Here is a 24,240-nt window from a genome sequence, read left to right on the forward strand (position 1 = left end):
AAGGAAATCAACAGCTTTGGAGTAAAGACTACTCAGGATTTTGTGAACAATAGACTGGTTCCGAATGCTGGGCTCAAATGAAACCTTCTCCATTTTGGTTTCATGTGCCTTCTCTTTGTGCTTTGCAACGTCCTCAGGAATATTCTTTCCCACCAAGACTGAAGGAAAGTTCTACTTCACCCACTTTAATGAATCTGAATCTAGTATAGGGAGTCTGGGGCGAGTTATCGGGAGTGGTACAAAATTGTGGGTCTTCACTCTGTATTCCCAGCCCTGAGAAGCCTGCTGGCATACTCACCCGGAACCATGGTGCACCACCACAGCAGCAAGGTCATAGAGGCAGTTCTCCGGGCCACTGTTCTCAGGCTACAGAACAAGGGAGAAGGTATCCCAGGACTGAGTTAGGAGCAGTGGTCAATGACATCGGCATCTCCCTACCTCAGTGACCTCTACCCTCTCTTTGGGAAGACTTAATTTTACCGAAGAGCCATCTTTTCACCAGGCTAACAAAGGTAATTACCTTACCTCTAGTAAGTAGCATTTCATGTCTAGGCCTCTCAGGGGAAATTCTACATATGTATCAACTTTGTTTCTTAAATATGCTGTCCAATGAAATCTTTTCAAATGTAAGCATAGCACCTGGATGAGAGATAAAGACAAAAATTATAAACAATTTACCTTTCAATCAAAATTAGCTACTTGGTACTAATGTCTCTGAAATAATATTTTAGGTGGCCTACCAGCTTTTCTTTGGATTCTTGATATTAGTTCCTTCCATGAATACCTTATTGTGGTACTGTGATTTATAACAGTATGTTTTTAGTCTTTGTCTCCTTTCCTGGCACAGAGCTTCTAAAAGCCTTGAAATTTTCTAAGTGAGGAGAGCCATGAAGGTGTCTTTTTATGTTAATGAGGTATGGGCGCTTGTTGCCAAAAGAACCAAAAAATCAAGAAATGAGAGAGTTGGGAGTTTTCAGTCCCACCCCCCGACCCCCGAGAGGGGAGAGGGACTGGAGTCTGAATGATCAGCAGTGGCCAGTGATTTAATCAGTCAGCCTGTGTAATGAAGCCCAAAAGCACAGGGTTTGGAGAGCTTCTAGGCTGGGGAAGCAGAGCTCTTCCCCGTGCCACCACGCTGGGCCCCAAACTCCATGAGGACAGAAGCTCCTTTGTTCAGGACTTTGCCCTTTGTATCTCTTCATCTGGTTGTTGATTTGTATCCTTTAACATCCTTTGTCATAAATTGGTAATCTAGTGAGCAAACGGATTTCCTGCGTTCTGTGAGCTGCTCTAGCAAGTTAATAGAACCCAAGGAGGGGGTCATGGGAACCTCTGATTTATAACTAGTCGGTCACAAGGAGGGGTAACAATGTGGACTTGCGACTGGTGTCTGAAGTCCAGGGAAAGGGTCACAGGAACCCTCAATCTGTAGTTTGTAGTTGAGAAGCATAATGCACAAAGTAACAACCTGGGCTTGTGACTGGCGTCTGATGGGGAGGGTGATCTTGTGGGACTGAGCCCTTACCCTGTGGAATCTGATTCTAACTCTGGGTAGATAGTGTTAGAATTGAGTTCAATTGTAGGACACCCATGGTGTCAGAGAAGTGCTTGTTAGTGGCGTGGTGGGAAAAAAAAAAACCTCCACACATTGTAAATAGTGATTAGGACATATTTACTTATGAATTCTTAAAGGGTGTATTTAGTTTTACTGAAACCCTTAGAGACCAATGCAGAACAGATTCTATAAGTATAAAGTTAGAAAAATAATTTGTCTTCCAGTCAATCGTAAGCATTTTTTCCCTCAAAATTGCATTATAATTTGAAACTCAACACTTACCTTGGGTAGTTTCTGAATCCAAAACTTTTTAGTGGACTTTTGTTTCTTCTTGCACTTGTGGCACATATATAACTCTGTCTCATCAAGTTCTTCTAAGTCGGTAAAACTGCGAAGACAATCTAAAACCAAATTGATTTGGGCAGCATTAAAACAGGGTGTCTTTAAGAGAGGCGGTGTACTGTAGGAAGAAAAGACTATGAACTTCGAAGCTGAACAACTCAGGTTCAAATCTCAGCTTTATTAGCTATATGACCTTAGAAGGGTCAGCCTTTCTCAGTTGCAAAATGGAGACCAAAAAAAAGAAGTCTACATTGAAGGACTGTTGTGAGGACGAGAGATAGCATGTATGATGTGTGCCTGGCGCCATGTCTAATGATCTGATGATGACCAACTCATGACAGATGGCAGTACTGTAGTTGGGTTTCCCATTACTAGTCAAAGAATTAACCTGGATAATTCTGATAAAAATGGTTCCCTAATGAAATCAAGGTTCACAGAGCAATTTTCTCTCAGTATCTTACATAACAAAGGACAAAGCCCCAAGTTCATAAAAACGTCAAGTTTACCTCAAACATTTTCAGTCATAACTTAATAAACATACAGTACAGAAGGCTGCATTATTGACCTTCCTATATTATATATCTCCAGTGAATCCTTTGCTTCACACACTACTCAGAATCCCCTAGATAAACCACGGCTATATTTTTTTCTTTTAAAGATTTCACTGTGTAATCTGGGATTTGGTAAACTTTGGCTCCAAGCTAAATCCAGCCACCTGGTTTTGTAAATAAAGTTTGGAACCCACTCATTTATATACTCTGTGGCCGCTTTTACACTACAACAGCAGAACTGAGTAGCTGTGACGTAGACCTTATTTGCTGTAAAGCCTAAAAACATTACCATCTGGCCCTTTATAGAAACAGTTTGCCAAAGCTTGGCAAAATTAGTAAAATATTCAGAAGTCCATGTATCAATAAAATGTATGTATTGTTCTGTGAGGATAAATATATTATTTCTTTAGAGAAATATGAATGCCTATGTACTCACCACTGCAGTAAGGAACTGGACTCTAGTACTTGAGAAGCCAGAGTTTATGTGAACGGCATCCCCTACAGTTGTTCAGGGGGCAGCCTGCCTGGCAGCCCTGTTAAGAGCTTCCTGAGTGCCTCATCCCAGTCAACCCTCCCCCAACCCCAGAAGCAGTCATTATCCTGACCTCCGTTTAATCATTTCTTGGCTTGTCTTTATGTTCCATATATATGTATTTATGCATCTTTAAACAATATACTGTTTCGTTTGAGAAGCTGGGTTGCAAGCACAGACCTAGCGTATAAGGAAAGGCAACACTCGCTGTGCTCAGAGTCTTCAAGTCATAGTCAGCCTTGGCACTAGAGAGAGTGTGAGAAAGAGCCCGTTCAGGGGAGTTAGTGGGGCAAGGTCTAGCAGGGATTAGATGTGGGCCGGGTTCTACACAGGCCAGCATGCAGCCAGAGGCCCATGTACTCTTCTTTTTTTAAGCATACTTTATAAAGCATAACATATTATATTAGCTTCAGTTGTATAATATAATGATTCAGTATTTGTATATATTGTAAAATCACAATAAATCTGGTTACCTTTAGTCACCATATATGTTTCAAATTTTTTTCTTCTGATGAGAACTTTTAAGATTTACCCTCTTAGTGACTTCCAAATATGCAATACAGTATAAACTACAGTTAGCGTGCTATACATTACATCCCTGTGACTTTATAAGTGCAAGTTTGTACCTTTTGACCCATTTTACCCACCCTCCACCCCGATTCTGGCACCCATCAATCTGTTCTCTTTATCTATGAGCTTGTTTTTTAGATTCCATACATAAGTGAGATCATATGGTATTTGTCTTTCTCTGTCTTATTTCACTTAGCACAATGCCCTCAAGATACATCCATGTTGTCCCAAATGGCAAGATTTCATTCTTTTTCTTTTTTTTTTTCTTTTTGGCTCCGTTCGGTCTTCATTGCTGCACGCGGGCTTTTCTCTAGTTGTGGCGAGCGGGGGCTACTCTTCATTGTGGTGCGCGGGTTTCTCGTTGTGGCAGCTTCTCTCGTGGAGCATGGGCTCTAGGCGCGCAGGCTTCAGTAGCTGCAGCACGTGGGCTCAGTAGTTGTGGCTCTCAGGCTCTAGAGCACAGGCTCAGTAGTTGTGGTACATGGGCTTAGCTGCTTCGCAGCATGTGGGAATCTTCCCAGACCAGGGATCGAACCCGTGTCCCCTACGTTGGCAGGCGGATTGATAACCACTGCACCACCAGGGAAGTCCCAAGATTTCATTCTTTCTCAAGGCTGAATTATATTCCATTGTGCATGTGAGTGAGTGTGTGCGTGAGTGTGTGTGTGTACCACGTTTTCTTTACCCATTCACCCATCAGTGGACACTTAGGTTGCTTCCATATCTCGGCTATTTGTAAATAATGCTGCAATGAACATGAGGGTGCATACATCTTTTGAAATTAGTGTTTTTGTTTTCTTTGGATAAATACCCAGAAGTGGAATTGCTGGATCATATGGCAGTTCTATTTTTAATTTTTTGAGGAACCTCCATACTGTTTTCCATAGTGGCTGCACCAATTCACAACCCCCACTAACAGTGTATGAGGGTTCCCTTTTCTCTACATCCTCCTCAACACTTGTTATTTGTTGTCTTCTTGATGACAGCCATTCTTACAGGTGTGAGGTGGTATTTCATTGTGGGTTTGATTTTTATTTCCCTGATAATGATGTTGAGCATCTTTTCATATACCTGTTGGCCCTCTGTATGTCTTCTTTGGAAAAATGTCTATTCAGGTCTTCTGCCCATTCCTTCAGCTGCCTTTTTAAAAATTTATTATTTAATTAATTTATTTTTGGCTGCGTTGGGTCTTTGTTGCTGTGTGCGGGCTTTCTCTAGTTGCGGCGAGCAGGGTCTACTCTTCATTGCTGTGAGCGGGCTTCTCATTGCGGTGTCTTCTCTTGTTGCAGTTGCAGAGCACAGGCTATAGATGCACGGGCTTCAGTAGTTGTGGCACGTGGGCTCAGCAGTTGTGGTGCACGGGCTTAGCTGCTCTGTGGCATGTGGGATCTTCCCGGACCAGGGCTCAAACCCGTGTCCCCTGCATTGGCAGGTGGATCCTTAACCACTGCACCACCAGGGAAGCCCCCTTCAGCTGACTCCTGAACAACGCAGGTTTAAACTATGCAGGTCCACTCATACAGATATTTTTTAGTAGTAAATACTACAGTACTACATGGTCTGTGGTTGGTTGAATACATGGATGCAGAAGAACTGTGGACATGAAGGGCCGACTATAAATTATACGTGGACTAACCCCCTCATTGCTCAAGGGTCGACTGCAATCAGATTGTTTTTTTCTGCTATTGAGTTGTGCAAGTGTTTTATATATTTTGGATATTAACCCCTTATCAGATATATGATACAAATTCAGTAGGTTGCTTTTTCATTTTGTTGATGATTTCCTTTGCTGTGCAGAAGCTTTTTAGTTTAATGTAGTCCCACTTGTTTTTGTTTTTGTTGCCTTTGCTTTTGGAGTCAGATCCAGAAAATCATCACCAAGACTGAGGTCAAGGAACTTACTGTGTATGTTTTCTTCTAGGGGTTTTAGGGTTTCAGGTCTTACATTCAATTCTTTAACCCATTTTGAGTTAATTTCTGTGTAAGATAGTGGTCCAGTTTCATTCTTCTACATATGGCTGTCTGGTTTTCCAAACACCATCTATTGAAGAGACGGTCCTTTCCCCATTGCATATTCTTGGCTCCTTTGTCATAAATTAACTGACCACGTATGCATGGTTTATTTCTGGGTTCTCTATTCTGTTCCATTGATCTATGTGTCTGTGTTTGTGCCAATACCGTACTGTTTTGGTGACTAGCTTTGTAGTATAGTTTGAAATCAGGAAGCATAATACCTCCAGCTTTGTTCTTTTTTTCTCTAGATTGCTTTGGCTGTTTGGGGTCATTTGTGATTCCATACAAATTTTAGAATTATTTGTTCTAGTTCTGTGAATAATGACATTGGTATTTTCGTAGGAATTGTACTGAATCTGTAGATTGTCTTGGGTATTATGGTCACTTTAACCATTGATTCTTCCAATCTGTGAGCACAGTATATCTATATCTTTCCATCTGTTCGTGTCACCTTCAATTTCTTGTATCACTGTCTTGGTAGTTTTCCAAGTACACGTCTTTTATTTTAATTAATTTTTATTGGAGTATGGTTGCTTTACAATGTTGTGTTAGCCTCCACTGCACAACAAAATGAGTCAGCCATACACATGCAGATATCCCCTCCCTTTTGGACTTCCCTCCCATTTAGGTTACCACAGTGCATTAGGTAGAGTTCCCTGTGCTATACAGTATGTCTATTTTATAGATAATATCAATGATGTATATGCAAGTACACGTCTTTTACATCCTTGGTTGGATTTATTTCTAAGTATTTTATTCTTTTTGATGTGGTTGTAAATGGTATTGTTTTCTTAATTTCTCTTTCTGATAGCTCATTGTTAACATATAGAAATGCAACAGGTTTTTTGTACGTTGATTCTGTATCCTGCAACTTTACTGAATTTGTTTAATTCTAACAGTTTTTTGGTGGAGTCTTTGGCATTTTCTATATATAATATGTCATCTGCAAATAGTGACAGTTTCACATCTTCCTTTCTAATTTGAATGCCCTTATTTCTTTCTCTTGCCTAACTGCTCTGGCTAGGTCTTCCAATACTATGTTGAATAAAAGTGACATAAGTGGGCATTCTTGTCTTGTTCCTGATATTAGAAGAAAAGATTTCAGCTTTTCACCATTGAGTATGATGTTAGCTGTGGACCTGACATATATGGCCTTTATTATGTTGAGGTGTATTCCCTCTATACCCACTTTGAGAGTTTTTAGCATACATGGATGTTGAATTTCCTCTAATCTTTTTCTGCGTGTATAGACATGATCATATGATTTTTATCCTTCATTTTTGTAAACGTGGTGTAACACATTGGTCGACTTGGCAGATGCTGAACCATTGTTGTATCCCTGAAATAAATCCTACTTGATCATTGGTATATGATCCTTTTAGTGTATTGTTGAATTGGGTGTGCTAATACTTTTTTGAGGTTTTCTGTGTTTATGTTCATCAGTGATACTGGCCTGTAACTTTCTTTTTTTGTGGTGTCCTTGTCTGACTTTGGTATCAGGTAATGCTGGCCTTATGAGTTTGGAAGTGTTCCCTCCTCTTCTGTTTATTGGAAGAGTTTGAGAAGGATTGTATTCTTCTTTGAATGTTTGGTTGCATTCACCAGTGAAGCTGTCTGGTCCTGGACTACTGTTTGTTGGGAGGCTTTGATTACTGGTCCAATTTCCTTACTCGTAATCAGTCTGTTCACATCTCCTGTTTCTTCATGATTCAGTCTTGGTAGGTTGTATGTTTCTAGGAATTTATCCATTTCTTCTATATTGTCCAATTTGTTGGCATGTAATTGTTCCTAGTGGTTTCTTATGATCCTTTGTATATCTGTGGTTATCAGTTGTAATGTCTCCTCTTTCACTTCTGATTTTATCTATTTGAGTCCTTTTTTAAAATAGTTTTTAATACGTGTTTTTACTTATTTATTTGGCCATGCCACGTGGCATGTGGGATCTTAGTTCCCCAACCAGGGATTGAACCATGCCCCCTGCAGTGGAAGCACAAAATCCCAACCACTGGACTGCCAGGGAATTCCCAGTCCTCTCTTTTTTATTTGGTAAATCATAGCAAAAGGTTTGGCAACTTAGTTTATCTTTTCAGAGAATCAGCTCTTAGATTTATTGATCTTTCCTGTTGTCTTTTTTGTCTCTAATTCATTTATTTCTGCTCTGATCTTTGTTATTTCCTTCCTTTTAGTAACTTTGGATATCACTTGTTATTTTTCTAGTTCCTTGAGCTGTAAAGTTAGGTTCTTTATTCGAGATTTTTCTTGTTTCTTGAGGTAAGCATTTATTGCTGTGAACTTCTCTCTTACAACTGCCTTTGCTGTGTCGCATAAGTTTGGTATGTTTTATTTCCCTTTACATTTGTCTGAAGGTACTGTTTGATTTCTCTTTTGATTTCTTCTTTGACCTACTGGTTGTTCAGTAGCAAGTTGTTTTCATCTCCACATGTTTGTCATTTTTCTAATTTTCTTCTTGTAGTTGACTTCTACTTTCATACCATGATGGCTGGGAAAGATGTTTGATATGATTTCAGTTTTCTTAAATTTATTAAGACTTGTTTTGGGAATTCCCTAGTGGTCCAGTGGTTAGGACTCCATGCTTTCACTGCCAAGGACCCAGATTCAATCTCTGGTCTGGGAACTAAAATCCCATGAGCCATACAGTATGACCAAAAAAAAAGAGACTTGTTTTGTGGCCTTACATATGATCTACCTGGGGAATATTCCATGTGCACTTGAGAAGAATGTGTATTCTGTTGCTTTTGTATGGAATGTTGTGTATATATCTATTAAGTCTGTCTGATCTAATGTGTCATTTAAGGCCAGTGTTTCCTTATGGATTTTCTGTCTGGATGATCTATGCATTGATGTAATTGGGGCATTAAAGTCCCCACTATTTATTGTATTGCTGTCTATTTCTCACTTTAAGTCGGTTAATATTTGCTTTATATAGTTAGGTGCTCCTATATTGGGTGCCTAAATATTTACAAACGTTACATCCTCTTGTTGTATTGACCCCTTTATCATTATATAATGCCCATCTTTGTGTCTTATTACAGTCTTTGTTTTAAAATCCGTTTTGTCTGACATACCTATCCTAGGTTTGTTTTGGTTTCCATTTGCATGGAATATATTTTTCCATCCCTCTACTTTCACTCTGTGTCCTTGTATCTGTAGTGAGTCTCTTGTAGGCAGCATATAGATGGGTCTTATTTTTTTAACCCATTCAGCTGCTCTGTCTCTTGATTGGAGAATTTAGTCCATTTAAAGTAATTATTGATAGGTATGTACCTACTGCCATTTTGTTAATTGTTTTCTGGCTGTTTTGTAGTTCCTCTCTGTTCCTTTCTTCTCTTGCTCTCTTCCTTTGTGGTTTGATGACTTTCTTTAGCGGTATGCTTAAATTCCTTTCTCATTATCTTTTGTGTATTTACTGTAGGTTTTTACTTTGTGGTTACCATGAGGCTTACATAATATATTTTAGACTTAAAACTTATAACAGTCTATTTTAAGTTGATAACAAGTTCAAACGCATTCTAAAGCTCCATTTCCTCCTGCCCACATTTATGGTTTTGATATCACATCTTTTTTTAACATCTTTATTAGAGTATAATTAATGTCACATCTTTTTATCTTGTGTATCTCTTAACTAATTATTGTATATTTTACTACTTCTGTCTTTTAACCTTCATACTAGCTTTCTAACTGACTAATCCACTACCTTTACTATATATATTTACCTTTAATGGTAAAATTTATACTTTATGTTTTTGTTACTAATTAGTGCCATTTATTTTCAGCTCAAAGAAGTCTAACACTTCTTGTAAGGTCAGTTTAGTGGTGATGAACTCCTTTGGCTTTTGCCTGTCTGGAAAACTATCTCTTCTTCAATTCTGAATGATAAATTTGCCAGGTAGGATATTCCTGTTGGAAATTCTTTTTTTTTCAGCACTTTGAATATATTGTGCTACTCCCTTCTGGCCTGCAAAGTTTCTGCTGAAAGATTAAGATTCTCTCCTTGTTTTTAACTTTTGACACTTTAATTATGTGTCCTGATGGGGGTTTTCTATCTCTTTGTTGAAGTTCTCACTGTTGTTCATCCATTCTTCTCCTGAGATGGTAAGCATCTTTATGACCATTATTTTGAACTCCTTATCAGGTAAATTACTTATCTCTGTTTTTTAATTAAGGTTTTTTTTCTGAGGTTTTATCTTGTTCTTTCATTTGGAACATAATCCTCTGTTTCTTCATTTTGCTCGACTCTATGCATTAGATACCACAGCCACCTCTCCCAGTCTTGAAGGAGTGGACTTTGTGTAGGAGATGAACCATATTGCTCAACCATGCCCTAGCTCTTGGTTGTCTCTCAAAGCTGGTGTCGTCCCTCCCACCAGAGTCAAAAAATTGGGGTCCAGACGAGGGTATAAACTCCTTTCTGGAAGATACCAGTGAGCTGTGGCAAGGCAGAGGGAGAGTGCAAAGATGACCTCCCTGGCCTGTGTTGCCTGAGAGTACCTCTATAAGCCCCTAGGTGTGTGCCAAACCAGAAGCCCGCCTCTCAGGCCAAAGCTCCAGGAAAAGTAAATTGGCCTCTTTTACAGGAAGACTTGGGGTTTTAGTCTGCTGTCTGTGCAGTGCCCTGGAGGTGGTAGCCTACCAAGCACTATCTTCAATGGTTAGAGTCCTGTGGGACCCAGGAACACAAGTCCCTCCCCCGTGGCCTCCAGAGACAGGCAGTCAAGGGGCATCCCATGGGCTGCAGTCACAAAAAATGGGGCACCAGACATGTCTAAGAACTCCCCTTCAGGATATAATGGAACTGTGGAGCATGGCAGAAGGAGAGGACAGCACCCATCCTCCAGGTTCTCTGGAGAGGATTATAGTCAGCCCTTAGGTGTGTGTCTAATTAGAAGCCTACCCCTCAGGCTGCAGCTATGATGATAAGCATATAGGCCTCTTTCAGAGAAAGGCTGAGCTCCTAAGTCTGTTGCTTCTTGCTGTGCCTGGAGAGTGATAGCTGTTTAAGAGCTCTTTCTCCATTGGTTACAGTCCTCTGGGACCTGTGAGCATAAGCCCTGCTGGCCACCACAGCCAGGTGACATAAAGGTGTCCCCTGACAACAGCTACAAAAATCCGAGTGCTAGACAAGGGTATAAGCTCCTTTCCGGAAGATACTGGTGAGCTAGAGCAAGGCTTTAGCCTTGCTAGAACACAAAGGTTGCATCTGCTGGCCTCCACTCCCTGAGAGCAACTCTGTAGGCCCCTAATTAGTGCCAGACCAGAAGCCTGCCCCTCAGGCCAAAGCTCCTGGACAAGCAAAGCCTCAGAAAGACTGGGTATGTCTGTCTGTTTTCTATGCAATGCTGTGGGGATGGCAGTCTGCCAAGAACTGTCTCTCCATTGTTGTAGTCTCATGGGATGCAGGAATGAATGTAAGCCCCTCTGGCCTCCAGAGCCAGGTGATAAAGGGGCATCCCCTGACGGGAGCTGCCAAAACTGGGGCACCGGATGCATGTGAAAGTTCCCCTCCAGGAGATGTTGGTGCTCTGGAGCATGGCAGAGGAGAGCCTGAAGATGGTGCCTGCTGTCTGGAGCAAACCAGAAAAGGAGTGTAAAGATGGCACCAACCCAAAGCAGAACACACACACACACACACACACACACACACAAAATGCGGCACCTGCAGGTTTTACCAAGGCAAAGGGAGAGCATGAAGATGGCACCCACCAGCCTCCATCCCTGGAGTGTATCTCAGCCGGCCCCTGCCCCTCAGGCTGATGCTTTAAGGTCAGCAAATAAGCCTCACATAAAGTCCCGGTAATTTTCAAAGGTCTGCTTCTGCATGGGCCCCTAAAGTGCGTCTGTGCACAAGCCCTTTAAGAGCCATTTCTAAGTCTCGTGGGTCTGGTGGATGCAAGCCCTGCTGGTTTTCAAAGCTGTTTTGAGGCCTCACTTCTCAAGTGCAGGTCTTAAAAGGTGGGGTGCCTGGTGAAGGGAGAAGCTCTGGGTTTTGAGTTCCCTCCCTATGTGGGTTGCTGCCCTGGGTGTGGGCTTATGGTGAGATTGTGTCTCAGCCTCTCCTACCCACTACAATGTGGTTCCCTTCTTACTTGCCCAATGTGCAGGAGTTGCTGTTAGTTTTTAGGGTTTTTTTCAGAGCAAATTGTTCCATACGTAGCTGTAGATTTGGTGTGTCCATGGAAGGAGTTAAGCTCAGAATCTTCCAGTGTCACTGTCTTGAGCTGGAATCCCCATGCATTCTTTTTTTTCTTCTTCTTTTTTTAATTGAAGTATAGTCGACTTGCAATGTTGTGTTAATTTCTGCTGTACAGCAAAGTGATTCAGTTATATGTATATATACATTCTTTTTACATTCTCTTCCATTATGGTTTATCATAGGATATTGAATATAGTTCTCTGTGCTGTACAGTAGGACCTTATTATTTATCCATTCTATATATAAAAGGTTACATCTGCTGACCCCAACCTCCCAATCCATCCCTCCCCCAACCCTCTCCCCCTTGGCAACCCCAAGTCTGTTCTCTATGTCCGTGAGTCTGTTTCTGTTTTGCAGATAGGTTCATTTGTGTCATATTTTAGATTCCACATAGGAGTGATACCTTATGGTATTTGTCATTCTCTTTCTGACTTACTTCATTAAATATGATAGTCTCTAGTTGCATCCAAGTTGCTGCAAATGGCATTATTTTGTTCTTTTTTATGGCTGGGTAGTATTCCATCGCGTATATGTACCACATCTTTCTTATCCATTCATCTGTCGACGGACATTTAGGTTGTTTCCACATCTTGGCTATTGTGAGCAGTGCTGCCATAGGGGTGCATGTATCTTTTTGGATTAGAGTTTTGTATGGATATATGCTCAGGAGTGGGATTGCTAGGTCATATGGCAACTCTATTTTTAGTTTTTTAAGAAACCTTCATACTGTCCTCCATAGTGGCTGCACCAACTTACATTCCCCCCACCAGTGTGGGAGATTTCCCTTTTCTCCACACCCTCTCCACTATTTGTTATTTGTACAGTTTTTAGTGATGGCCATTCTGATGGGTGTGACATGGTACCTCATTGTAGTTTTGATTTGCATTTCTCTAATAATTAGTGATGTTGAGCATCTTTTCATGTGCCTATTGGCCATCTGTATTTCTTCTGTGGAGAAATGTCTATTTAGGTCTTCTGCCCATTTTTCAATTGGGTTGTTTTTTTGTTGAGTTGTATGTACTGTCTGTATATTTTGGAAATTAATCCCTTGTCGGTTGCATTGTTTGCAAATATTTTCTTCCATTATGTAGACTGTCTTTTTGTTTTGTTTATGGTTTATTTTGCTGTGCAAAAGCTTGTAAGTTTGATTAGGTCCCATTTGTTTATTTTTGTTTTTATTTCTATTGTCTTGGGAGACTGAACTAAAAGATCATTGGTACAATTCCCTGCAGGTGTTCTTGACTATACCTTTGCTCCCTGATCCCAATACCTGGAATGTACATCCCACAACTGCCTCTCCTCAACTCAACTTTTCACGTTTTGGTTTTTCTTTTTGAGCGTTTCCCAATCTCCGGGGGAAGTGACCCTTCCCTCTTAACCCTGTCCTAACAGATTTCCTTAATACTACATTGCCAACTTGCTATTTTATCTCAAGGATGGTTCCTCCTTTTATTTCCTGTAACAAATATTAGAGTGATGCTGCCCTTAGGGACCTCTGAAGTTACACATCCCTAGCTACAAGAGCACTGACTATACCACAGACTGGCTTGTACTATGAATCCCTTTAGATTGATCACTATGGTCTTGTAATCTCTGAAGCCGAAATTAGAAGAACTTCCATGAGCAAGTATTTGTTGCATTGTGTGAAAAGCTGTAACCTTGCAGGGAAGGAGGGGGAGGTGGGGAATGGGATTATACATAGGAAGGAAAAATGTAATTTTCCACATTTAAAAATCAGCATGTAAACACTCAAACTAGGAAAAAAAGGCAACTTTTTTAATATGATAAAGGTCATGTATGAAAAATTCAAAGCAAACATCATACTGAATGGTGAAAGATTGAAAGCTTTTCCCCTAAGATTAGGAACAAGACAAAGATGCCTTTGCCACTTCTATTCAACATAGTATTGGCAATTTTAGCCAGAGCAAATAGGCAAGAAAAAGAAAAGGCATTAAAACTGAAAGGAAAAAGTAAAATTATCTGTTTGCAGATAATACAATCTTTTATGTAGAAAACTCCTAAAAATAAAAAACCAAACTGCTAGAGCTAATATACCAATTTGGTAAAGTTACAGGATACAGAATCAACACAAAAAACCCGTTGTTTTTGTACACTAACAATGAACAACCCCAAAATAAGACAATCTCATTTACAATAGCATTTTTAAAAGGAATAAAATACTTAGTAAAACATTTAACCAAGAAGACAAAAGATTTGTACTGAAAACTACAAAACACTGCTGAAAGAAATTTTATAAAGACATCCCTTGGATGTCTCTATAGATGGAAAGACATCCCACATTTATGGATTGGAAGACTTGATATTGTTAACATGACAATACCACCGATAGAAGTACAAAGATTCAATGCAATTTCTGTAGAAGTCCCAGTGGCATTTTTTGCAGAAATAGAAAAGCCCATTCTAAAATTCATAGGGAATCTCAAAGAATCCCAAATAGCCAAAACAATCTGAAAAAGCAGAACAAAGTTGCAGGACTCACACTTTTCTGATTTCAAAACTTACTACAAAGCCATAGTGTAGTACTGACATAAAGTTAGTTTTCAGGGTTCTTTCAGAGGAAATTGTTCCATACATAGCACTACATGTAGTAGTGACATAAAGTGAAAGAGAATAGAGAGTCCAGAAGTAAACCCTCAAATATATGGGCAATAGAATTTTGACAAGAGCAACAGGATCATTCAATGGGGAAATGACAGTCTTTTCAACAAATGGTGCTAGGGAAAGTGGATATCCACATGCAAAAGAATGAAGTTAGACCCTTACCTAATACCATATACAAAAATTAATTCAAAACTCTTAGAAGAAAATATAAGGGAAAAGCTTCATGACTTTGGATTTGACAATGATTTCTTTGATATGATACCAAATGCAGGAGCAACAAAAGAAAAATTAGATAAACTGGACTTTGTCAAAATTAAAAACTTTTGTGTATCAAAGGACACTAACAACAGAGTGAAAAGACTAACCACAGAATGGGAGAAAAATATTTGCAAATCATGTCTCCAGTAAGGGAGTAATAGATAAAATATATTAAAAACTCCTATAACTCAACAACAACAAAATTAAACCACTTGATTCAAAAATAGGCAAAGGACTTAGACATTTCCCCAGAGAAGATATACAAATGGCCAAATAAGCACATCATTCAACATCATTAATGATTAGTAAAATGCAGTTCAAAACCACAATGAGATACCACTTCACACTCATTATGATGGCTATTATTTAAAAAAAACTGAAAAATAACAGGTATTAGCTAGAATATGGAGAAATTAGAATCCTCATGCATTGCCGGTGGGAATGTAAAATGGTGCAGCCACTGTGGAAAACAGTTTGGCAGTACCTCAAAAAGTTAAAGAATTACCATATGATCTAGCAATTCCACTCCTAGGTATACACTCTGAAGAATTGAAAGCAGGGACTCAAACAGATATTTGTACACTTACGTTTGCAGCAACATTCTTCATAATAGCCAAAAGGTAAAAGCAACCCAAAGTTACATCAACAGAGTAATGGATAAACAAAATGTGGTATATATGTACAATGGAATATTATTCAGTCTTAAAAAGGCAGGCAATTCTGATACATGCCATAGTATGGATGAACCTTGAAAACGTTATGCTAAATGAAATATGCCAGTCACAGAAGGATAATAGTATGATTCATTGAATGTAGAATAGAGGTGCCAGGGCTAGGGAAAGAGGAATGGGGAATTACTGTTTAATTGGTACATTTTCTGTTTTGGATGATTTCTAAAGTTCTAGAAATAGTGGCGATGGTTGCATAATATTGTGAGTTTACTGAATGCTGCTGAATTGTACACTTAAATTATTAACATGGTAAATTTTCCATATATTTTACCAGCATAAACAAACTTTTTTTTTTTTAAATAAGTGAAAATCAGTATCTGCCTGAAGCTTTCATAAACAAAGAGAGTAGGCAAGAACGAAGACTCTGAGATGCTCGGTCACTCAGCTTCTCCGTCCCATTACCAGGTGGTGGTATGATTTGCTAGCAAGACATCCATTCCCCAAGTCTCCCCAGCCACATAACACTGAGAAGCAGAAACAACTCGATGGTGGGGAAGCATCTTTTTCCTATATTTAACCTGCACCGAACCACTTTCCTGTGTATGGAAGCATGCAGTCATTCAGACGGGGTTAACTAATGAGTCAGTAGGTGGCATTGTGAAAGTCTCTGTTGATAATTACTTAGACCCTCTAATTTCAGGAATATGATACCCTTACAAATGTTGAGATTATTGAAAGAATATATCAACATTTCACAGCGACTCAGCTGCATTTTTGAGACCAAAATGTAAAATGCCCGGAAGTACTGGAGTGCTCTCTGGTTTCTTCTCCCTGCTGAGACACGGGTGGGCGCCTCTGCGGCCGCCCTGCAGGTCTCCCTCCGTGGGGAGGCCCCGCCCACTTTCCACACACAGGCCTAGAGCCACAGCATCTGGCCTTGGCCCTGCATCATCCTGCTCCTTTTCTGAAAACAAAGCCCCTCCCTCTAGGAACCGTCCAGTCCTTTTCTTCTCCCCAACACAGTTTCACCTTCCTCCAGCATCTTTTTGCTTTCCAACATTGTCTTCCTTTGTATTTTTCTTCCTCCCTGACTTTTTGAGAGGCTTAAACTTATGGGGTGACCACCAAGTAAGCGGTCCCACAACTGACTTACGTACAACATAGTGCAGAGTTGCCTCCTTTTCATGTGAGGCCGTACATGATAAACCAAAATGGAACAGAAGCCATGAAAAGCCCATCAGACGATTCACACGCAAGCAATACAAGCTGAGCCTAGTTTTTCCAACACTCAGTTTTAAAAACGGTGGCCCCAGCTGCCTCTTGGAGCCCTCTCTCTCTGTTCTCTCACCTCTCCCTGGCGCTGCCACAGGCACAGGAAGCCCACACCTGGGGCTGTCCCCAGACAATGACAGGCCAGAAAACTGCCGTGCCAAGGGCAGCCTCTAGGGAGTAGTTTCAGTGAAGAAACGACATTATAAATCCTTGCTGGATTTGTAGAGAACTACCCCCACTACCACAATCACCTCCCTATGGGTTTAAAAAAGCTTCTTTAGTTCTCCTGAAAAGTTAAGGCCTATTTGTAATGGCTTCTACGGGTTAAAAAAATAACTCACAACAATTCTAAAGTTCCAACTGCTGCCTTTTTATAAAGCAGTTTTTAAGTTAAAATATCCTTAACCATGGTATTTCTGGAAATAAGCTTAGAAGGGATGTTTCTTTTCCTCTTTGTGCTCTTTTGAATTGTCCCCAAATTCTACAGTAAACATACAAAGAATTTTGCTTCTTTGTTTGAAACATATGCACACAAACATTTCTTTCAAAGGAGGACTGCCTAGATACAGCATCTCCTTGACATTCACAGATTTGACAACTGCCATCTTAACTATTTGAAAAGTCTGAATGGCCCCGAAATGTACTACAGTGTAATATTCTGCAGCAGCATGAACATGAATCTCACCTCAGGGCTCACGTGTAGAAGTGAGTCACACGGCCGGTGACCAGTCTACTAGGCACCCATCGCTCACACCTCAGCCAAGTTTTGTTGTTCTCTACTTACCTTCATTAAGGATCTGAGAAAACAGCTTAACGTTTTCATTTGTACTTTACTGCATTTCATGAGGGAAAAATATATGTGTGTGTGTGTGTATATATATATGCCATATATGTGTGTGTGTGTGTGTGTGTGTGCATGCCCAGGTGGCTTCTAAAACTCCTAAGATTCTTAAAGGTTTCAGGGCATATATTTCATAAATGTCAGTCTAACGCATTACATCAACAGCATTCTATAGAGAGCAGGGAATAACACTGATTTGTTGAAGTTACTAGATCACTTTATACACTATATAAATTAAACAAAGCAGTAATTGGGAAGTATGCATAAATAATCCATGTTTTGTTTTACTCCCCCAAAACAAATATATAAAGGTACTACATTAAGTTAAAAAACTCAAACAATATAAAAGAGATGAAAAATTGTCCCAGTTCCATTTCTTTCTGAATCCCACTACCCACTAAGATAGTCACTGTGGACAGGTGTACACTGCTCAAGAATTTTAATGCACGTATTTTTTAATATTATATAAATGGAAGAATTCATGGAATAATTCTCTATATATACTTCCATGGATAGTGTTTGACGCTACAGTATTTTGTAGCTTTCTTTCTGTGGCCTAGCTGTTAATCAGTTTTATCTTTCTTAAATGTTACATAGCACAGTGTATTAAACCAATGCCCTACTGGTGGACATATAAGTTATTTCTGATTTTTTTGCAATAGCAATGTTTCCATGAATATGTTTTACATATGTTACTGTCCACATTCACAAATGAAATTACTATGTCTAAAAAAAAAGCCCATTAAAAATGGTGATCACTACCCTCCGAAAACAACTGTACCAATTTATACTCCTAACAGCAATATATGAGAGTGCCCACCTTACGAAACTTTCACTAACAATGTATATTATCTGTCTTTATCATCTTGACTAATTTTGCTTTACTTACACTTTCTCAAATATAAGTGAGACTTAGTATTTTTCCAGATGTTAAACTGACCATGTGCATTTCTTTCTTATTCATGTATTTTGCCCAAGTACTTTTTTTCATATATGTTACAAATATTAGTTTCAAGTTTATCATCTTTTCTACTTTGTTTATGGCATCTTTTACCATTATACAGTTAAATTTATGAATTTCTAGCCTTCATGATATACTTACAAAGCTCTCTCCTATAACACGATCAAAAAGATGTTTTACTATAATGCCCTTGTGGTTTTATTTTTCACACTAAATCTTGAAGTCTCAAATTAATCTGGCAAAACATATGAGTTAGGAATGAAATTAATGATTCCCACATAAATTTTCATTTACACTAATACAACCTATTGACTAATTTCTTATTTTCTCCACTAATTTCAAGTATCTCCTTTGCCATTTAGTAAATTCCCATATACATAGTACTTCCAGGACACTACCTATGTCATCTCTGTCCTGCTCCATTATTTTTGTTTTAAAACTTTTTTAGTTCCTCTTAAGAATATCTGCTTACAGAAGAACTTCTGAACTAATTAGAATAAATGTAAGAAGTAATTTGGGGGAAAACTACATCTCTGTCATACTGGGTCTTCCCATCCAAGAATATGACATGGTTCTGTTAATTCTAGCTTTTTCTGTCCTTTTATAAAGTTTTATAATTTCTTCATCTAGGTCTTGCATATTTCTCAATAAATTTATCCTCAAGTACTTTTGAGTTTTTAATACAACTGTGAATAGGATCTTTTGCTATGTATAAGAAAGCAGTTGTTTTTTGCCTATTTTCTATTTGGCCATCTTACTAAGCTTTTTAGCTCCACATTAAGCATTTATTTATCAAATCAATATCTGTGTTTATTTTTTGTTAACTGAGGGCTAGGAAAGCAGCTCTTCTGCGTTCCAGAGATAGCTAAGGCTAAACATTCTTTCATAATTTCCAACTGATTCTCTTGAAATGTTCTCGGTATGTAATAATCTGGTCTTTCCTCTTCACTACTTATTCTTATTTCTTTTCCTTGTCTACTGCCTTGTCCCACAGCAGCAGTCCTCCTGGCTGATTCCTGACTGTAACGGAAAGTCATTAGTGCTTCACTATTAACTGTGATGATCACTGACAGCTTTTGATAGATAATCCTCAACAAGTTAAGAACATGTCTATTCCTATGATAATAGGGCTTTTTTTTTCTTCTTTTAATCAGTCATGAATTCACAATTTTATCAAAACCTATTTGGGCATTTTGATTTTTCTTCTCCCAATAAATTATACTTTCTAATATTAAATCAGTCTTGCATTACTGAAATAAATCCTACTTGATCTCTGTATATTACTGTTTTAGGACTACTGGATTCTATCTGCTAACATTTTATTTAAGATTCTTTAATTTATAGTATTAGTAAGATAAAGCTACATTTTTTTTCCTTTCGGATGGTATCTTTGTTAGGGTTTAGACACGGGGTTATTTTCGCCTCCCATACACCCTTTCAGTTAAATGATTTCAAATGACAGTGGTCTTTCTCACCATCACCTTTCCTTTTTAAATGAAAACTAACCTTAACAATTACAGATCCAAAAAGCACATAAGTAATTCTAGCCAAGTAGATGTCTAAGCATGTAAAAGCAAGCCTTATCAGGTAATCACACATCTCCATCCCCATTTAATAAACAAATGTGTATTACTCAACTAAAATTCATCACACTATGGACTGTCCAAGAAAAACGACTGCCCTTAATTGATATTAGTGGTAAACAAAAAGAGAATGAAGTGTTACCACACCCCATCATATACTTTTAAAAGCTGACGTAAGCTATTTATTTGTTTATTTTTTACTGAAGTGTATTTGATTTACAATACTGTCTGGGTTTCAGGTGCACAGCAAAGCGATTCAGTTATACATACGCATATATCGATTTTTTCAGATTCCTTTCCCTTATAGGTTATTACAAAATATTGAATATAGTTCCCTGTGCTATACAGTAGGACCTTGTTGGTTATCTACTTTATATATAGTAGTGTGTATATGTTAATCCCAAACTCCTATTATAATTTATCCCTTGCCCCGCTTTCCCCTTTGGTAACCTTAAGTTTGTTTTCTATGTCTGTGGGCCTATTTCTGTTTGGTATATAAATTCATTAGTATCTTTTTTTTTTAGATTCCACATATAAGCAATATATGGTATTTGGTCTTTCTCTGTTGGCTTACTTCACTTAGTATGATAATCTCTAAGTCCATCCATGTTACTGCAAATGGCATTATTTTTTATGGCTGAGTAATATTCTATTGTATATATGTACCACATCTTCTTTATCCATTCCTCTGTTGATGGACGTTTAGGTTGCTTCCATGTCCTGGCTATGGTAAATAGTGCTGCAGTGAACATTGGGGTGCATATATCTTTCAAATTATGGTTTTCTCCAGATATATGCCCAGGAGTGGGATTGCTGGTCATATGGTAGTTCTAGTTTTACTTTTTTAAGGAACCTCCATACTGTTGTTCATAACGGTTGTAACCAATTTACATTCCTACCAACAGTGCAAGAGGGCTCCCTTTTCTCCACACTCTCTCCAGCATTTATTGTTTGTAGACTTTTTGATGATGGCCATTCTGACTGGTGTGAGGTGATACCTCATTGTAGTTTTGATTTGCATTTCTCTAATAATTAGAGATGTAAGCATGTTTTCATGTGCTTTTTGGCCATCTGTACGTCTTCTTTGGAGAAATGTCTGTTTAGATCTGCCCATTTTTTGATTGGGTTGTTTGGTGTTTTTGTTATTGAGCTGCATGAGCTGTTTGTATATTCTGAAGATTAATCACTTGTCAGTCGCTTCATTTGCAAATATTTTCTCCCATTGTGAGGGTTGTCTTCTTTATGGTTTCCTTTGCTGCACTGAAGGTGTTAAGTTTAATTAGGTCCCGAAGGTGTTAAGTTTAATTAGGTCCCATTTATTTTTGTTTTCATTACTGTAGGAGGTGGATCCAAAAGGATTTTGTTGCCATTTATGTTAAAGAGTGTCCTGCCTATGTTTTCCTCTAAGAGTTTTACAGTATCCAGTCTTACATTTAGGTCTTTAATCCATTTTATTTTTGTGTATGGCGTTAGAGAATATTCTAGTTTCATTCTTTTATACATAGCTGTCCAGTTTTCCCAGCACCACTTATTGAAGAGACTGTCTTTTTTCCATTTCATAGATTAGTTGACCATAGGTGCATGGGTTTATCTCTGGACTTTCTATCCTGTTCCATTGATCTATATTTGTTTCGGGTCCAGTACCATACTGTTTTGATTACTGTAGCTTTGTAGTACAGTCTGAAGTCAGGGAGCATGATTCCTCCAGTTCCATTTTTCTTTCTCAGGACTGCTTTGGCTATTTGGGGTCATTTGTGATTCCATTAAAATTGTAAAATTTTTTGTTCTAGTTCTGTGAAAAAGGCCATTGGTAATTTAATAGAGATTGCATTGAATGTGTAGATTGCTTTGGGTAGTACAGTCATTTTGATAATACTGATTCTTCCAATCCCAGAATGTGGTATATCTTTCCATCTGTTTGTGTCACGTTCAGTTTCTTTCATCATCGTCTTATAGTTCTTGGAGTATAGGTCTTTTGCCTCCTCAGGTAGGTTTATTCCTAGGTACTTGGTTCTTTTTGATGTGATGGTAAATGCGACTGTTTCCTTAATTTCTCTTTCTGATCTTTGGTTGTTAGTATATAGGAATGCAAGAGATTTCTGTGTATTAATTTTGTATCCTGCAACTTTACCAAATTCACTGATGAGCTTTAGTAGTTTTCTAGTAGCATCTTTAGTATTTTCTATGCATAGTATGTCATCTGCAAACAGTGACAGTTTTACTTCTTCTTTTCCAATTTGGATTCCTTTTATTTCTTTTTCTTCTCTGATTGCTGTGGCTAAGACTTCCAAAACTATGTTGAATAAAAGTGGGGAGAGTGGACATCCTTGTCTTGTTCCTGATCTTAGAGGAAATGCTTTCAGCTTTTCACCATTGAGTGTGATGTTAGCTGTGGGTTTGTCATATATGGCTTTTATTATGTTGAGGTAGGTTCCCTCTAGGCCCACTTTCATGAGTTTTTATCATAAATGGGTGTTGAATTTTGTCAAAAGCTTTTTCTGCATCTATTGAGATGATCATATGGTTTTTATTCTTCAATTTGTTAATGTGGTATATCACACTGATTGATTTGAGGATATTGAAAAATCCTTGCATCCCTGGGATAAATCCCACTTGATCATGGTGTATGATCCTGTTAATGTATTGTTGGATGTCTTGCTAGTATTTTGTTGAGGATTTTTGCAGCTATGTTCATCAGTGACATTAGCCTGTAAGTTACTTTTTTGTGGTACCTTTGTCTGGTTTTGGTTATCAGGGTGATGATGGCCTCATAGAATGAGTTTGGGAGTGTTCCTTCCTCTGCAGTATTTTGGAATAGTTTCAGAAGGATAGGTGTTAACTCTTCTCTAAATGTTTGATAGACTTTGCCTGTGAAGCCATCTGCTCCTGGACTTCCGTTTGTCTGAAGTTTTAAAATCAAGTTTCAATTTTGGTGCTTATAATAGGTCTGCTCGTATTTTCTGTTTCTTCCTGATTCAATCTTGGAAGTTTGTACCTTTCTAAGAATTTGTCCATTTCTTCTAGGTTGTCCATTTTATTGGCACATAGTTGCTTGTCTCTTATGATCCTTTGTATTTCTATGGTGTCCACTGTAACTTCTTTTTCATTTCTATTATTTTTTTGAGCCCTCTCCCTTTTTTTCTTGATGAGTCTGGCTGAAGGTTTATCAATTTTGCTCATCTTCTCAAAGAACCAGCTTTTAGTTTCCTTGTTCTTTTCTGTTATTTTCTTCCTCTCTATTTCATTTATTTCTGCTCTGATCTTTATGGTTTCTTTTCTTCTACTAACTTTGGGTTTTGTTTGTTCTTTCTCTAGTTGCTTTAGGTGTAAGGTTAGGTTGTTTACTTGAGATTTTTCTTGTTTCCTAAGAAGAAAACTTCCCTCTTAGAACTGCTTTTGCTTTTGCTGTGTCCCATAAGTTTTGTATCATCCTGGCTTTCATTTGTCTCCAGGTACTTTTTGACGTCCTCTTTGATTTCTTCAGGGATCCATTGGTTGTTTGACAGCATACTGTGTAGCCTCCATATGTTTGTTTTTTTAGTTTTTTCCTTGTAGTTGATTTCTAATCTTACAGCATTGTGGTCAGAAAAGAAGCTTGATATGATTTCAGTTTTTTTAAATTTACCAAGGCTTGCTTTGTTGCCCAACATGTGATCTATCCTGGAGAATGTTCCATGTGCACTTGAGAAGATGTATTCTGCTGCTTTCGGATGGAATGTTCTGTAAATGTCAATCCGTCTGGTCTAATGTGTCATTTAAGGCCTGTGTTTCCTTATTTATTTTCTGTCTGCATGATCTGTCCATTGATGTAAGTGGGGAGTTAAAGTCCCCCACTATTACTGTGTTACTGTTGATTTCTCCTTTTATGGCTATTAGCATTTGCCTTATATATTGAGGTGCTCCTATGTTGAGTGCATATATATATTTACAATTGTTATATCTTCTTGGATTGATTCCTTGGTCATTTTGTAATATCCTTCTTTCTCTTGTAACAGTCTTGTACGGTCTATTTTGTCTGATATGAGTATTGCTACTCCAGCTTTCTTTTGATTTCCATTTGCATGGAATAGCTTTTTCCATGTCCTCACTTTCAGTCTGTATGTGTCCCTAGATTTGAAGTGGGTCTTTTGTGGACAGCATACATATGGGTCTTGTTTCTGTATCTATTCAGCCAATCTGTGTCTTTTGGTTCAAGCATTTAATCTGTTTATGTTTAAGGTAATTATCAGTATGTTCTTATTGCCATTTTGTTAATTAT

The 24,240-nt window shown here is 38.5% G+C and overlaps 1 protein-coding gene across 6 annotated transcripts in view; it reads right to left on the reverse strand.

The window, feature by feature from the left end:
• USP3 (ubiquitin specific peptidase 3) overlaps positions 1-24,240 on the reverse strand; it is a 213,334-nt gene that overhangs the window by 4,793 nt on the left and 184,301 nt on the right. For 5 of the 6 annotated variants that reach the window (XM_089904432.1, XM_089904416.1, XM_089904403.1 and 2 more), the window contains 3 exons: positions 1,838-1,956; positions 526-639; positions 299-366 (listed from right to left, as the gene is read on the reverse strand). In XM_089904432.1, the coding sequence (XP_089760558.1) occupies positions 299-366; positions 526-639; positions 1,838-1,956 (301 nt within the window). The remainder of the gene's footprint in view (positions 1-298; positions 367-525; positions 640-1,837; positions 1,957-24,240) is intronic. The other variant, XM_089904424.1, reaches the window with a different exon arrangement.

Source organism: Delphinapterus leucas, chromosome 2 (assembly GCF_059928025.1).
Source record: "Delphinapterus leucas isolate spDelLeu-1000000601 "Yukka" chromosome 2, BTC_Dleu_Yukka2, whole genome shotgun sequence".
NCBI lineage: Eukaryota > Metazoa > Chordata > Mammalia > Artiodactyla > Monodontidae > Delphinapterus > Delphinapterus leucas.